General features: G+C 38.6%; 1 protein-coding gene across 1 annotated transcript in view; it reads left to right on the top strand.

Moving 5' to 3' along the window:
- Window positions 1–560: 560 nt before the first annotated feature.
- copb1 (COPI coat complex subunit beta 1) overlaps window positions 561–14,790 on the top strand; it is a 48,585-nt gene continuing 34,355 nt past the window's right edge. The window contains exons 1-5 of the mRNA XM_072592352.1: window positions 561–739; window positions 6,589–6,741; window positions 8,899–9,128; window positions 10,727–10,896; window positions 14,493–14,607. Of these exons, the coding sequence (XP_072448453.1) occupies window positions 6,651–6,741; window positions 8,899–9,128; window positions 10,727–10,896; window positions 14,493–14,607 (606 nt within the window). The 5' untranslated portion in view covers window positions 561–739; window positions 6,589–6,650. The remainder of the gene's footprint in view (window positions 740–6,588; window positions 6,742–8,898; window positions 9,129–10,726; window positions 10,897–14,492; window positions 14,608–14,790) is intronic.

Here is a 14,790-nt window from a genome sequence, read left to right as displayed (position 1 = left end):
TGAGTGAATTAAGGCAATCTGGGAGGGTGGAGCTGATGTGTGCTGTAACTAACCTCACGACTGGTTTCCACAGGGAAAAGAAAACAGGTGATTTTCTTGAGATATTCAAGTTCTTCAGACATTTGGGCAGAGCAAGGATGGAGGAACTGTTCCCACTTGTGAAAAGATTGAAAAAAGGGCACAAAATTAAACAATAATTGGCAAAAGAAGCGACTGCAACACAAGGAATAAACTATGTTTCCAAACAGCCAGCACTCAAGATCAGGAATGCACAGCCCTAGACTGAGGTGGAGTAGGTTCAATCGATATCTTTGAAAGGGAAGCGGACTATGATGTGCACAGTTTAGAAAATGCATGGAAAAAGACAATGAAAAAAGGAAAAGAAAAACACAATGTTAAGGTTCGGTTTGGGCTAAGAAAGGTAGGAAGTGAATTGCTCTGAGAGTCAACGCTGAGAGGATGTACACCCTGATGCAGCAACTCCCTGATTGCGGTGGTGCTCTGGATGAGGAGGTCTGCCTGGGATTGAGGATTGTGACGTGGCTCCTTGGAGCGCGCCTGCGTGTGTATTGGTGCCGCTCGGCCGCCGTCGCTCGGTACCGAGGTCGCAGTTCCACGTCAGCTGGAGGGCAGCGGTAGGGAGGGAGAGATCGGACTCCTCCACATCACCATCTTCCCCCCCGCCCCGCTGCAGCCGACACCGCGACACGGCCTTCTCTGCTCGTCTCCGGACACCAAGGTGTGGTAAAGCCGTCGCCTGGCAGCAGAGGTTGCCAGTTCCCGGCCGCGGCCTAAGGCCCGGGTTTTGTTGTCGTCTCGGCCTCGCTCATGCTTCCCGGAGCAGATTCACCTTCACCTCACCACAAGGAGCGGTCCTGCTCCCTCCTCAGATGGACTGGACTGACTCTTTGGTTTGAGATTGAAGCTGAATCAAATAAGATTAGGAATAATCCTTGACAGGTCGATGCCTAAAAGTCTAAACATAGAGCTTCATATTTCCGCAACCGAAAGTTCTCTCTTCGCTTTCTTTGGGCTTCACTTTTAACACTTGAAATACGCCTTTGTGCGAATCTAGTGACTTTTCGTCAGGTAAATTTTCCTGGAAAGTGCCAAGTGGTCAAAATGACCAGGTCAACACTTACAGTATCTGTGGGGACGCGCAGCACTGAGCGAGTGGAAACTGCTGCTTCATATTGTTGAAGAGGAGAGTGTGAAACGGACTGATAAGCTAGAAGAGATATCTGTTAGGAAGGAAGATGTGTTGGACATTTTGAACAACTTGAGGATAGACAAGTCCCCCGGGCCTGACGGGATATATCCTAGGATTATGTGGGAAGCAAGAGAGGAAATTGCAGTACCGTTGGCAATGATCTTCTCGTCTTCACTGGCAACGGGGGTGGTACCAGGGGACTGGAGAGTAGCGAATGTTGTGCCCCTGTTCAAAAAAGGGAATAGGGATAACCCCGGGAATTACAGGCCAGTTAGTCTTACTTCTGTGGTAGGCAAAGTAATGGAAAGGGTACTGAGGGATAGGATTTACGAGTATCTGGAACGGCACTGCTTGATTAGGGACAGCCAGCACGGATTTGTGAAGGGTAGGTCTTGCCTTACAAGTCTTATTGAATTCTTCGAGGAGGTGACCAAGCATGTGGATGAGGGTAGAGCAGTGGATGTAGTGTACATGGATTTTAGTAAGGCATTTGATAAGGTTCCCCATGGTAGGCTTATGCGGAAAGTCAGGAGGCATGGGATAGAGGGAAATTTGGCCAATTGGATAGAAAACTGGCTAACCGGTCGAAGTCAGAGAGTGGTGGTAGATGGTAAATATTCAGCATGGAGTCCAGTTACAAGTGGAGTTCCGCAGGGATCAGTTCTGGGTCCTCTGCTGTTTGTAATTTTTATTAATGACTTAGATGAGGGAGTCGAAGGGTGGGTCAGTAAATTTGCAGATGATACAAAGATAGGTGGAGTTGTGGACAGTGAGGAGGGCTGTTGTCGGCTGCAGAGGGACTTAGATATGATGCAGAGCTGGGCTGAGGAGTGGCAGATGGAGTTCAACCCTGCCAAGTGTGAAGTTGTCCATTTTGGAAGAACAAATAAGAATGCGGAATACAGGGTTAATGGTAGGGTTCTTGGTCAGGTGGAGGAACAGAGGGATCTTGGGGTCTATGTACATAGATCTTTGAAGGTTGCCACTCAGGTGGATAGAGTTTGTAAGAAGGCCTATGGAGTATTATCGTTCATTAGCAGAGGGATTGAATTCAAGAGTCGTGAGGTGATGTTGCAGCTGTACAGGACTTTGGTTAGGCCACATTTGGAGTACTGTGTGCAGTTCTGGTCGCCTCACTTTAGGAAAGATGTGGAAGCTTTGGAGAGGGTGCAGAGAAGATTTACCAGGATGTTGCCTGGAATGGAGAGTAGGTCATACGAGGATAGGTTGAGAGTTCTCGGCCTTTTCTCGTTGGAACGGCGAAGGATGAGGGGTGACTTGATAGAGGTTTATAAGATGATCAGAGGAATAGATAGAGTAGACAGTCAGAAACTTTTTCCCCGGGTACAACAGAGTGTTACAAGGGGACATAAATTTAAGGTGAAGGGTGGAAGGTATAGGGGAGATGTCAGGGGTGGGTTCTTCACCCAGAGAGTGGTGGGGGCATGGAATGCGCTGCCCGTGGGAGTGGTAGAGTCAGATTCATTGGCGACCTTTAAGCGGCATTTGGATAGGTACATGGATGGGTGCTTAATCTAGGATAGAAGTTCGGCACAACATCGTGGGCCGAAGGGCCTGTTCTGTGCTGTATTGTTCTATGTTCTATGTTCTATGTTCTATAAACATTTAACAGGGAAAAATTGAAAGGTCGAATTTCTGCGAGTTGTTTTGTGAAGTTTGTCAGAAGGTTGTGCATAAGGTAGTCATTTCCCAGAAATGTAAGTCAACCCGTCTTTCTTTCTTTTCGAAAAGCTTCAGCTTCTGTTCTGGCTTGCATTTTTAATTAGAATCATAATTTTCTCCACTATATTCGGGATTTCATTACTTTTTTTAATAGTAAGACTGTCTTTCTGGTTTGAATCTGTGTTTGTCATGTTGCCGAACTTTGCAGTTTACATTTTTTTTAAAACTGCAATGTACCATTTTCAAATTTGTTGCCTTTTAGACCTCATTGGATGCTTTCTTTCAAGTCTGAAATCTTGGTGGTACTTCATAGTCCTCACATAATTAATACCGTAGATTAACATCACTGTTCATTCATTTGAATATTCCCTTTATAATTTAGTAGTGAGAACTGGAAACAATGTTCTTGAGTTTTGAACTGATCAGATATCTGTAAGCTGGATCATGACTTTCTCTGATTTGTGCCCTCAATATTCAACATTTTTATTGACTTTATGGTTTGGATTCTGTCTTTAGTTGTACATCTTGTGTCAGCACCTGTGTAAACACTTTGGTCTCCTTCACCTTTTCTGATATGTATAGTGAATGTACATCTGAGTTTTGCTTCACATATTGAACATCATCAACCATTGTTTTGTTCATTTGGATATTTTAGGCCCCTGTCTCAATTTCTGAGTTTCTTCTTTGCCCTTCATATTTTAGCATTTGCAATTTTGGACAAGTTGCATTGAAGTATTGAATTTAAATATTGTATCAGTCTATAATTAAGTTCCTTTCTTACATTGGCTTCAAATTATGTGATGCACTTAAATGTGCTATAAAATTTGTCAGTGTGAGAAAATGCTTAATTATTGCTGCAATGACAGAATGTTACCTGAAATAACTGTTTCATAACTAGCTAAGCAATACAATGTACTCTGAGGGCTTGATTTATTTACACTTGTCATCTCAGCTTCTTTTAATGTGAGATATCCTCTTGAAATTAGATGATAGCTTGAAGTGTAATATAAATTGTTTCCACCATTGTTGCCTATTGTATGGAAAAATGGTTTGTAAATCTCAATTTATAATATTGATGTTTTGAGTAAATGCGGGGTTTTCAGGAAGGAAAACATGACCTGCTACTGAATTCTGCTTTAGTCTTTCCCGTTCCATCTATTCATGAACAAATGGCAGAAGTGTTAAAAGTCACAATGTAAAGTACAGGGTTATGATACTTCTCTGCCATGGCTAATAGCTAAAATGCTATTGTCCCAGGTAACATACTACACCACCTCCAATCTCCCTATTCCTTTCCAAAATCTTTGGTTGTCTATTGCCTCCTAAATTCTTGCCCATCTTTCCTACAATTCATGTTTGAAACCCACTCATCGGCCTTCTGCTTCTGCTATTGTGTAGGAACAGCTCTTATTAAATATACAACTGGCAGCTTATATGATTGTGTGACCATGGTCACACAATCATTCCACATCTATTTTTAATCTGTCTTCAGCCTTTTGACAAGGTTGACCATGCCAACTTCCTTCAACATATCTGCTGCATCATCCACCTGATTGGAACTGCTCTTAGCTAGTTCCGTTCTGATTGATACAGTCATAGCCAAATAATTGCCTGCAGTGACGTCTGTTTATTTGCACCTATGTCATGTCAGAATTTGCTAAAGATCTGTACTTGACCATTTCCTATTTCTCATCTACGTCTGCTCCTTATTGATATTATGGAAAATCGCAATCTCAGCATAATACATGTGATATAACTTGTAAAATATAACCTATTAAAATAAAATTGAGAAAACAAGTTTGCACATGATGGAAGATGTACTTTTCAAGTAAAATAGTGAAAATAAGTACATGTACAAACCAAGTACCTTCTGCAATTGATATAGAAAAGCAACTAAAATTAGTTTTTAAAAAAAATTTAATCTCACATGAGTAAGAGATATTATTTTTAAAGATTCAATCACTCTCCAAACTTTTCTGTCTGGTTGCTTGTCTGACATCCAGTCTGAATGATACTAAGTTTCCTTCAGTTAACCATTGAGCAGAGCAAGCCATTATCTGGGCCATACTACCATTTTAGTACTTTTTAATATCATTTCCCTCCTTTTCCCAACTAGTTGATATGGGTTGAGACCAATTTGACCACAAGTCAAACTATTGACCTTGAATACTCTCTGTAAAATTATTATTTCTATCTCAGTAATGTAGCCCAGCTACATCTACATCTGCTGAAGTACTCATCTATTCCTTTGTCTCCTCAATGCTTAACTCTGTGAATGCTGTCCTGACTGACCTCTAGTTCTTCACTGTGCAAACTTCACCACAAGTAAGACTCCTACATTTTTTTTTACATCAGATTCAGCTTGTCAAAAGTTTCCATTCACTGCTGAGCTGTAATAGTTCCCTGTTGCCCAAAGCTCTGAATTTTAAATTTTCATTTACTTTTTTAAATTTGTCCATCACTTAAGTCTCTAACTTTGTCAGTGCTGTTAACCTTCTGCTGAGCTTTCTCCTTCTTGTGCAACTCAGAACTACTGTGGCGTGTTTGAACTTTGTAGCCTCAGTCCTTTGCTCTGCAGTGCTCTTGCTGACCATTTCTACTCTCCACTGTCTCACTACCTTAAAATGCCTTTGAAACCATTTTGTTCCATCAAGCTTTTGGTCCTTGATATCTTCGTTCTTGACTCAGTTCAGTTTTCCAAGTATGTTTATTGAAGTGCTTTGCTATTTGTAAGCTGTCTGTTCATTGAGAGGGTAGGGGGTGATGTGACAGTTTTGACAGCCTCATAGTAATTTGCATTTAAAAATAATCAAACCAGCAAGTATTCCTTTTTTGGATGAGTATTCACTGGTATGTACTAGACAGATTTGGCATTCATGTAAGATGGCCCAGTTTTTGCAGATGTAGCAATGACAAAACTGTCAGACTTCATTGTGATTTCTCTGCGAGACTAACTCCAATTCTGGCATCTGTATATTCTTGGTTAAATACAGAAATCCACAAGTAACTGTCACCAGGTTTTACTCTGTCTCTGGATATATTTGTCAATTTCTTACAAATGAAAATCTTTTAAATCACAACATTATGTGAGCATACACTTTTTATGCTGTTAATCTTGTATAAAACATTTAAAGGTAACACTTCTTTGAAAAAGGTGGTGCTGAGATTTTACCTTTATGCCAAGTTATAATTACGATGGGACAACCTCCCTGCCCCTGAAAACCTCATTTGTGAAATGTCAAATCTCTCCATTGTGATAGAAGAAATTCCATAAAGTTTTAGAATCAAGATTGCAGTTTTTTGTAAAAGTCTAATGTCTCATCCACCTTAATGTTATGTATTTTGTTATCTTTACTGTCTAAAATGATTAAGTCGTGAAGGATACTTGGATTCTTAAGGTTTTCCATTTATGAGGAATTTTCTGTGTTATTAACTACTTAGTTTGCACGGTTACCTCACTATTTCTGGACACAAGATCCCTGTAGCTGCAGGAGAATAGAATTTGTTATTGGGTAAGGTTGAATCCCCACCATAGAGATTACTTGACCTTGTGGTAGCATAGCTTGAGATCAGTGGTGAGCAGGTCACTTTAGCTTGCGTCAGTGCTTACTTTGATGATGTAACATATATTAAGTTTTGTTTGAAACATGTAGAGAACTTTGAATAAATAATTATGTAAAATATTCTATCCACAGATTCCCTGAACTCTTAGGTTACCTGGTTTCTTGCTTTCGATTTGCCTGGGAAAACTGGCATCATGACAGCTGCAGAAAACATATGCTATACGCTCATAAATGTTTCCTTGGACTCTGAACCACCAAATGAAATTAGCCTGAAAATTGATTTGGGTAATTAACTCCTATTTACTCATATCTCCGAATACTTTGTGTTTTACATTTTGTGTCTAAGCATCTCTAGGAGCCTAGTGTATCCCTTTATAGGGATGCTAATTCTGTACCTGGCAATCCCGACTTCTCATTTTATTTTTATGTCTGCAATGGCAGAAATATTGCTCCTCTAGGAAGTAATGTGGTAGAGCTCTGTTGTCACTGGAGAGCCTTTCCATATGCCATCTAGTAGGGAAGTGAAAAATAAGAAATGACAGGCTTATTCTTTGGACCACAAGTGACCCTTGGCATGAAAACTATATAACAGATAGAAGTAAATGCTCATTATTACCTCCAAAACTGAAAGGAAACATTATTATCAGGATGTACAGGCAATTTTGAAATTCTGTAGAGCTGAAGGATTTCAGAGTTAGGCAAGTATTAGTGTTAACAAAAATGTTTCAGGAAATCTGAAATAAAATCACGAAAAGTCAAACTCTCAGCAGTTCAGGTAACTTCTCTGGCCACAACCAAGAAAATAATGTGTCAAGTGTGGACCCTTTTTATTAGAGTTAGAAAATATTACACGTGAGCAAAACATTGAAGGGAGTTAACATAAGCGAGAGGGGAAATCTTGACTTTCGTACTCAAGAAGATAACACTTTCAAGGTAATTTTGTTTTGTCTTTACCTCTACCCTTTATTTTACTTCTGGCATGGTCTAAATAGTCACTGTGTCACAATGACTGATTCAAGTACTGTTCTCTTTTCAATATCTTTATGCTTAAAAATTCACATCTGAACCATTAACTTGTCTTTGGATCCAACATTTGATTTTCACCTGCTCAGGGGTCCCAGGATTTTGCTTTTTTTTAATGCAAATTTTGCCAGCAATGAGTTCCTTCATAGAGGATAAATTATCTTCAATATTGCAATAAAATTTCATTCAACAAATTCCTTTATTTCATATCTAAGGAAATTGGATTTACATCCCACAGCTAAATATAATTGTGGTCCAAAGTAAAAATAGAAAAAACGTAGTTGGCATATTTGAGTAAAATAATCACCATTTCAGGTGCTTTCAAATATATGTATCCTGCTGGAAAATGTGGCCATGTTCAAGATTAGGATTTGAAGCAGTTTTAGGATAGAGTCAGAAATGAAATATGTGGTTGTTTATTGCTTTTAATTAATAAGACAGAATAGTGAAGTCAGAATATTTCAACACTGACAAAATACTCATGAGCAGCACTTTATAGGGTGGATCTTTGTGATCATTTTTAATTGATTATAACTACAACTAAATGCCAAGCAATGCTACTCTCATGTAGACCAATATTTTAAGATTTTGCATGACCCTGTCTTTTCACTATTTATCTCTAATAACTTAGCAAAGACATTACTCAAGTTAACTGTTACATTTGCCTCTCAATGATTCCATTTCCTGATGGGTTTAATATTGCAATTAAGATTGAACCATAGTACATGTAAATGTAATATAGTTCATCTGTAACTTTTTGAATTAAATGTTTTAAAATTTATGTAACTATTTTCATTAAGTGGACTGATGCATACACAATTTGGATAATGCATAAAATATACATTTCTGTGTAGTTTATGCCTCAATCTGAAATATGATTTATGAAAAATGCAGAAGTGCTGTGTGCAGTGCCAATTTCCTTGTTACTCTGAGGATATTTTTGCCACTACCTCTGAAAAAAGTAGGACACACTCTCAGTCAGTCCATTTGAGGTTGAGACCTTGGTTGAGGGAACAGAATCTCTTTGTCTTATTTGTTGCACCAGAACAGTTGTGACTGTGCTAACCTGTGAAAGTTCTAAACTTATCAAAAACATTTATGGCTTTGAAAAAATGAGGTGTGACAAGGAAAACATCTTTTTGAAAAAAAATACGCAGTGTTTTTTTATGATCTGGAATGCAGAGTTGAAATAGCGGTGGAAGCAGATTGTGTTTTTTTTGTCAAAAGGGAATTTGATACATATTTGAAGGGAGAAGAATTCACTGCTCAATGGAGAAAGAACAGAAGAGTGGGACTAAATGTCAAGCTTTTACAGAGAGCTGGCACAATCACAATGAACCACACGGTCTCTTGTTCTGTGTCATTGTCGTTCAGAATAATGTCATCTTATTTTCTTCTTTACACCCCACCCCACTTCAGAAAAGGGAGATGTGAAGACCAAGACTGATGCTTTAAAGAAAGTGATTATCATGATTCTAAATGGAGAGAAGCTCCCAGGGCTCCTGATGACGATCATTCGGTTTGTATTACCACTGCAAGATCACACAATTAAAAAGCTGCTGCTTGTCTTTTGGGAGATTGTCCCTAAAACAACCCCAGATGGGAAGTTGCTGCAAGAGATGATTCTTGTCTGTGATGCCTACAGAAAGGTAAATGAAGTTTTGTGATTTGAATATTTAGCAATTGAGAGATGTTGTCAGTTCATGATGAATTTAAACTGTAAACTCTTGAATGCACAATTATGTACTACCGTATGATCCCAGTCTTCTCAAAAATATTGTTTCACTGCAACCTCTGGTGAATGTTTTCTCAAGCAAATAATAGTTAAAAATCACGCAACACCAGGTTAAAGTCCAACAGATTTAATTGGAAGCGCACTAACTTTCGGAACGCCGCTCCTTCAAAGTGGCGCTCCGAAAGTAGTGTGCTTCCAATTAAACCTGTTGGACTATAACCTGGTGTTGTGTGATTTTTAACTTTGTACACCCCAGTCCAAAATCGGCATCTCCAAATCATAACAAATAATAGAATTTCATATCCTTTGCCTGATTTTTGTACAAGACATCTTCAAAAAGGAACAGTCGTGGTTCATCTTTCAAAAGCAAGTTTGAGGATGGAAAAGTTGAGTGGTACAAAATGTAGTTTATTCTTAACTTTGAAATATTTGCTAAAATTAATTTCAATATCCAATAATATAATTTGAATGAAGTGATTGAATTTGAATAAGAAAAGATTAAATGTAAAATAACTATTGAATGGTCAGTGGATTACAAATGGTGATTCACCAAAGTGGCTTTGTAATTTCAGACTAAAACCAATATACAGTAGGGAATGTTTTTAAAATGTTGTCCTTTCATCTCAAGAAATAAATTACTTTTCACCAGGTGGAGAGATTGCAGTCTGCTTTCTAGGCTGCTAGGAGAATGTATTCCTAAACCAATGATGTTTTTCTGATTTTAAAATGTTTTATTTCTTTGGTAAGGAAAATATTATGTTTCGCGTTAAACTGTGCAATTGTAGAAAACATGAGACTGGTAACATAAATGAGAAAAAGTGCTAGACTAAGAGATTTTGTTTTCTGTGCATTCTGGGAGGCAGTTTTGGTAATGTGAAAAACTAAGTTTTTTTTTAAAGCAAGCTTCTTATTGATTTGCATGTAGTTAAACTTAAAACCTCCAACCAGTGCAATCATCCAAGTTTTGAGAACATTGAAAATTTTTTTTTAAATTCTGTGATGTGTTCAAGTTTGGTAACACAGTGGTAACCAGGTGAAAATTTAGTAATACAGCTGAAAATAGATTTACCACCAAGCATTTTCAATCCATGTTTTGTGATTCTGAATGAATCATTTAGAAGTTACGTTGATGTATAGTATTTCATTTCTTTGTACATTGCAACAAATTTAAAAGTTGACTATTGCTGAAACAAAAGCATGGCACAACTTTAAGGAGCTCTTGCAAGGTCTACAAGTAGGTGTAATTAGCATAAACTGATTAATTTTGTCTGCAGTTTTATGGGCAGGCCAAATTTCAGCACACGTTTAATGTAAGTTAATGCTTCAGACTGTAGGAACTTGATTTATGCTAGACATAATTCGCAATTAGGATTCCTCAATCCTTTTATGCCTGTTTCGTGAATTATCAGTGAATGGTTGCAAGTACAACCAGGATATGTTTCAAGAAATGGTGAATATGTATGCTGTCTGAAGCATAAAAGAGCTAATAGCATCTTGTTTGAATTCTCTCAGGATCTGCAACATCCAAATGAGTTTATTCGAGGATCCACTCTTCGTTTCTTGTGCAAGCTGAAGGAGCCAGAACTTTTAGAACCACTGATGCCAGCCATACGTGCCTGTCTGGAGCATCGGCACAGTTATGTACGCAGAAATGCTGTACTAGCTATCTACACCATCTACAGGTAGAGTATTAGGCTAATATTGCAGAGGAGGAAATAATTTGACCAAACTGGCCTGTGCCCAACTCTTTTTTTTTTTTTTGTTTTGTAACTTTCCAAAACATCCTATGGACACTGTCCCCCACCCTGCCACTTTTTTTATTTTCATAGCCCCTATCCTGTTCAGCAGTTTTCAAAATGTACTTTGACTATTGAATCTCAATTCCGTAGAAATAGCTTTCTTTCTTTTTAGAAAGTTTTCCATATGTTACCTCTAGCTCTCTGTCAATCGCCTTAAATTTCTGTCCTCTGATTAATAATTCTTTTCCCATGAAAACAGCTGCTTATTATCCAACTATCAAATATTCTCTAATCCTTCGGTGCTCTGAGGAGACTGTCCCAGTATTTCTCATCTTTTTATGTATCTGAAATCCCTTGTATGTGATTTCATTCGAATTAATTGTGTATGTATGACTATGACATCTTTGCTATAGAGTGGTATCCCACAATTTAACCAGACACTGAAGCGGTATGTAAGTTTAGTGTAGCTTCATTGCTTTTATAATTAAGGCCTTGACATTAAATCCACAGATTCCATTTGCATTTCCAACCACAATAACAGTGAATGCTGGAGAAATTCAAATCTGACAGCCTCTGAAGAGAGTTATTGTTTTAAGTCTGGTATGAGTGTTCAGAACTGAAGAGATTTTTTTCAACAAGCCTGGTTAACTTGTCCTGTCCCCTTAAACGATTATTGTCTGCACAATTGAATGTGCTTGCCTCTACACCTTTAAATTCAATGATTGATTTATTTAATTTTGTCTCTCATCATGCTTCCTGGAATAACTTTATTCTGTTTCATTTGCCATGTTTCTGTCAATTGTACCAATCTATGATCTTTTGAAATAGTTTACTTTATTTCCATGTTTTGTGCCATTTGCATATTTTTAAATTTGACCCTTTTGTATTAAAGGTCAAGGGATTAATATGTTTATGAATGTTTCTAATGCTGACTCTGAGGGCATGAGTTGTAGAATTTTTACAGCAAGAAGAAAAGCCATTGTATCTGCACCAGTCTTCAAGCATCTAATTTCATTCTAATCTAATTTTTTAACACTTGGACCATATCCTTGCATGCTGTCACATTTCAAGTGCTCATCTAAATACATACTGTATGTCTTCAGGATTCCTGCCTCTTCCACCATTTCTGGCAGTGAGTTTCAGACACCCAACACTTCAAATCCCTTAAATTCCTCATCCTCTCTCAATCTGCTCCTGATCTTAAATCTGTACTGCCAGGTACTTGATCCCTCTACTAAGGAGAAATATTTCTCCCTATCTACTCTGTCTCTGTCCCTCATAACTTTGTACAATGTTATCAGGTCTCCTCAGCTTTCTGTGCTCCAAGCAAATCAACCCAAGCCTATCCAGTGTTTCTTTGGAGCTGAATGACTCCATTCCCAGACAACATCCTGGTGAATCTCCTCTGCACTCCCACAAGTGGTGTCACATCTTTCCTCTGATGTGGCAGTCAGAACTGCACACAGTACTCCCACTGTGGCCTAAACAAAGTTCTGTACTGCTCCAGTAAAACCCTCCCTGCTCTGCTGTTCGATGCCTTGACTAATAAAGGCAAGTTCCCATATGCCTTTTTTAAACTTTTATTTCACTGTCCTATTGCTGTCAAGGTTCTATGGACATGGATTTCAGGGTCATAGAGATGTACAGCATGGAAACAGACCCTTCTTCGGTCCAACCTGTCCATGCCGACTAGATATCCCAACCCAATCTAGTCCCACCTGCCAGCACCTGGCCCATATCCCTCCAAACCCTTCCTATTCATATACCCATCCAAATGCCTCTTAAATGTTGTAGTTGTACCAGCCTCCACCACATCCTCTGGCAGCTCATTCCATACACGTACCACCCTCTGTGTGAAAAAGTTGCCCTTAGGTCTCTCTTATATCTTTCTCATCTCACCCTAAATCTATGCCCTCTAGTTCTGGACTCCCCGACCCCAGGGAAAATACTTGGCCTATTTACCCATCCATGCCCCTCATAATTTTGTAAACCTTTATAAGGTCACCCCTCAGCCTCCAACGCTCCAGGGAAAACATCCCCAGCCTGTTTAGTCTCTCCCTGTTGCTCAAATCCTCCAACCCTGGCAACATCCTTTAAAATCTTTTCTGAACTTTTTTCAAGTTTCACAACTGCTTTCCGATAGGAAGGAGACCAGAATTGCATGCAGTATTCCAACAGTGGCCTAATCAATGTCATGTACAGCCGCAACATGACCTCCCAATTCCTGTACTCAATACTCGGACCAATAAAGGAAAGCATACCAAACGCCTCCTTCACTATCCTATCTACCTGCGACTCCACTTTCAAGGAGCTATGAACCTGCACTCCCAGGTCTCTTTGTTCAGCAACACTCCCTAGGACCTTACCATTAAGTGTATAAGTCCTGCTAAGATTTGCTTTCCCAAAATGCAACACCTCGCATTTATCTGAATTAAACTCCATCTGCCACTTCTCAGCCCATTGGCCCATCTGGTCAAGATCCTGTTGTAATCTGAGGTCACCCTCTTCGCTGTCCACTACACCTCCAATTTTGGTGTCAACTGCAAACTTACTTACTGTACTACTTATGCTCGCACCCAAATCATGGTCACTTTCAAGGTCTCTCTTTTCTGGGGTCCTACCATTTAAAATATGCTCTTTTGCTTTGTTAGACCTTATTACTTCCTTCCAGGAACCATTTATATAATTCTTCACTTGATGTCCCTTAGCCACACTCGCATCCACATTGGCACCCTTTCTTTTTGTCCCATGAACTACAGATTTTCTACCAAGGCTTTTTTTGTGTTACTTCATCCGTATTATTCTTCAAAAAGCATTTGAAAAGCTACCTTCATCAAAACTGTTACCTTATCAAAGAATCAATTTAGCAAAACATCATTTATCATTTGCTGGCTTTTGTATTTCTACTTCTTGAATGTTGGTTAGGTTTATCCTATTTAACCTTTGCAAATCTCCAGGCCTCAGGATGTCCCTGAGCAGTTTAGGATGCATCCCATCTGACCAGCTGACCTATTTGAGAATCGGTGAGCCATCAAGCCATTATTATTCTATCCATCATACAACTACATCTTCACTTTAATGCACTGTTCTGTCATGAAGTGAGTTAGAAGGTGTTCATTTAGTACCACAGCTATGCATGTGCTTCTCCAAAAGTATTGACCATTTGGTCCCTAATAGGAACCACCCTTACTTTGGCAAAACATGAAATGGAACTCAATGCATTAACAATATGCCTATCCAGTAATCCATCGTTTAAATTAAATATGAGCATTTGTTGAAGTTTAGTTCATTGAGAACCAGAAACCAAAATTTTAACTTGAGTATTTCTATCAAGGCATTGCTTATAATGTATTTCAATTATTTTGCTCTTTTAATGAAAATGTTTGACTTAAATGTTTCATCTGATTCTAAAAGACAGTTGTATAAAATTCTAAGCATGAACAGATGTGATAAGTTTTCTTTTAAATTTTAAAAAGCAGACTTTTGTTTGTGTTTTGAGGTAATTGATTTTGCAAGTCATTTACTGTGTTTACTTGTAGGAACTTTGAGAACCTTATTCCTGATGCTCCTGAGTTGATCCATGATTTCTTGGTGAATGAAAAAGATGCAAGTTGTAAGCGGAATGCTTTCATGATGCTGATTCATGCAGATCAGGTAAAGTGCTTGTATTCTTTACAAGAAATGCAGCTACAGTTATAGTCCAGATGCTGCAGTATCTTTTTCAAGCTATGTTAATTGGAAATAATTGCAAACAAAATAAATAACAAAGCATAAAAGGCTTGCACCTATTCCTCATTGGTTTCTCCATAGCATTGCTTCAGCTGATCAAAGTCAACT

The sequence above is a fragment of the Chiloscyllium punctatum genome, chromosome 22 (genome assembly GCF_047496795.1).
Source record: "Chiloscyllium punctatum isolate Juve2018m chromosome 22, sChiPun1.3, whole genome shotgun sequence".
Classification (NCBI taxonomy): Eukaryota; Metazoa; Chordata; class Chondrichthyes; order Orectolobiformes; family Hemiscylliidae; genus Chiloscyllium; species Chiloscyllium punctatum.
This window is presented reverse-complemented; position numbering and strand designations above follow the sequence as displayed.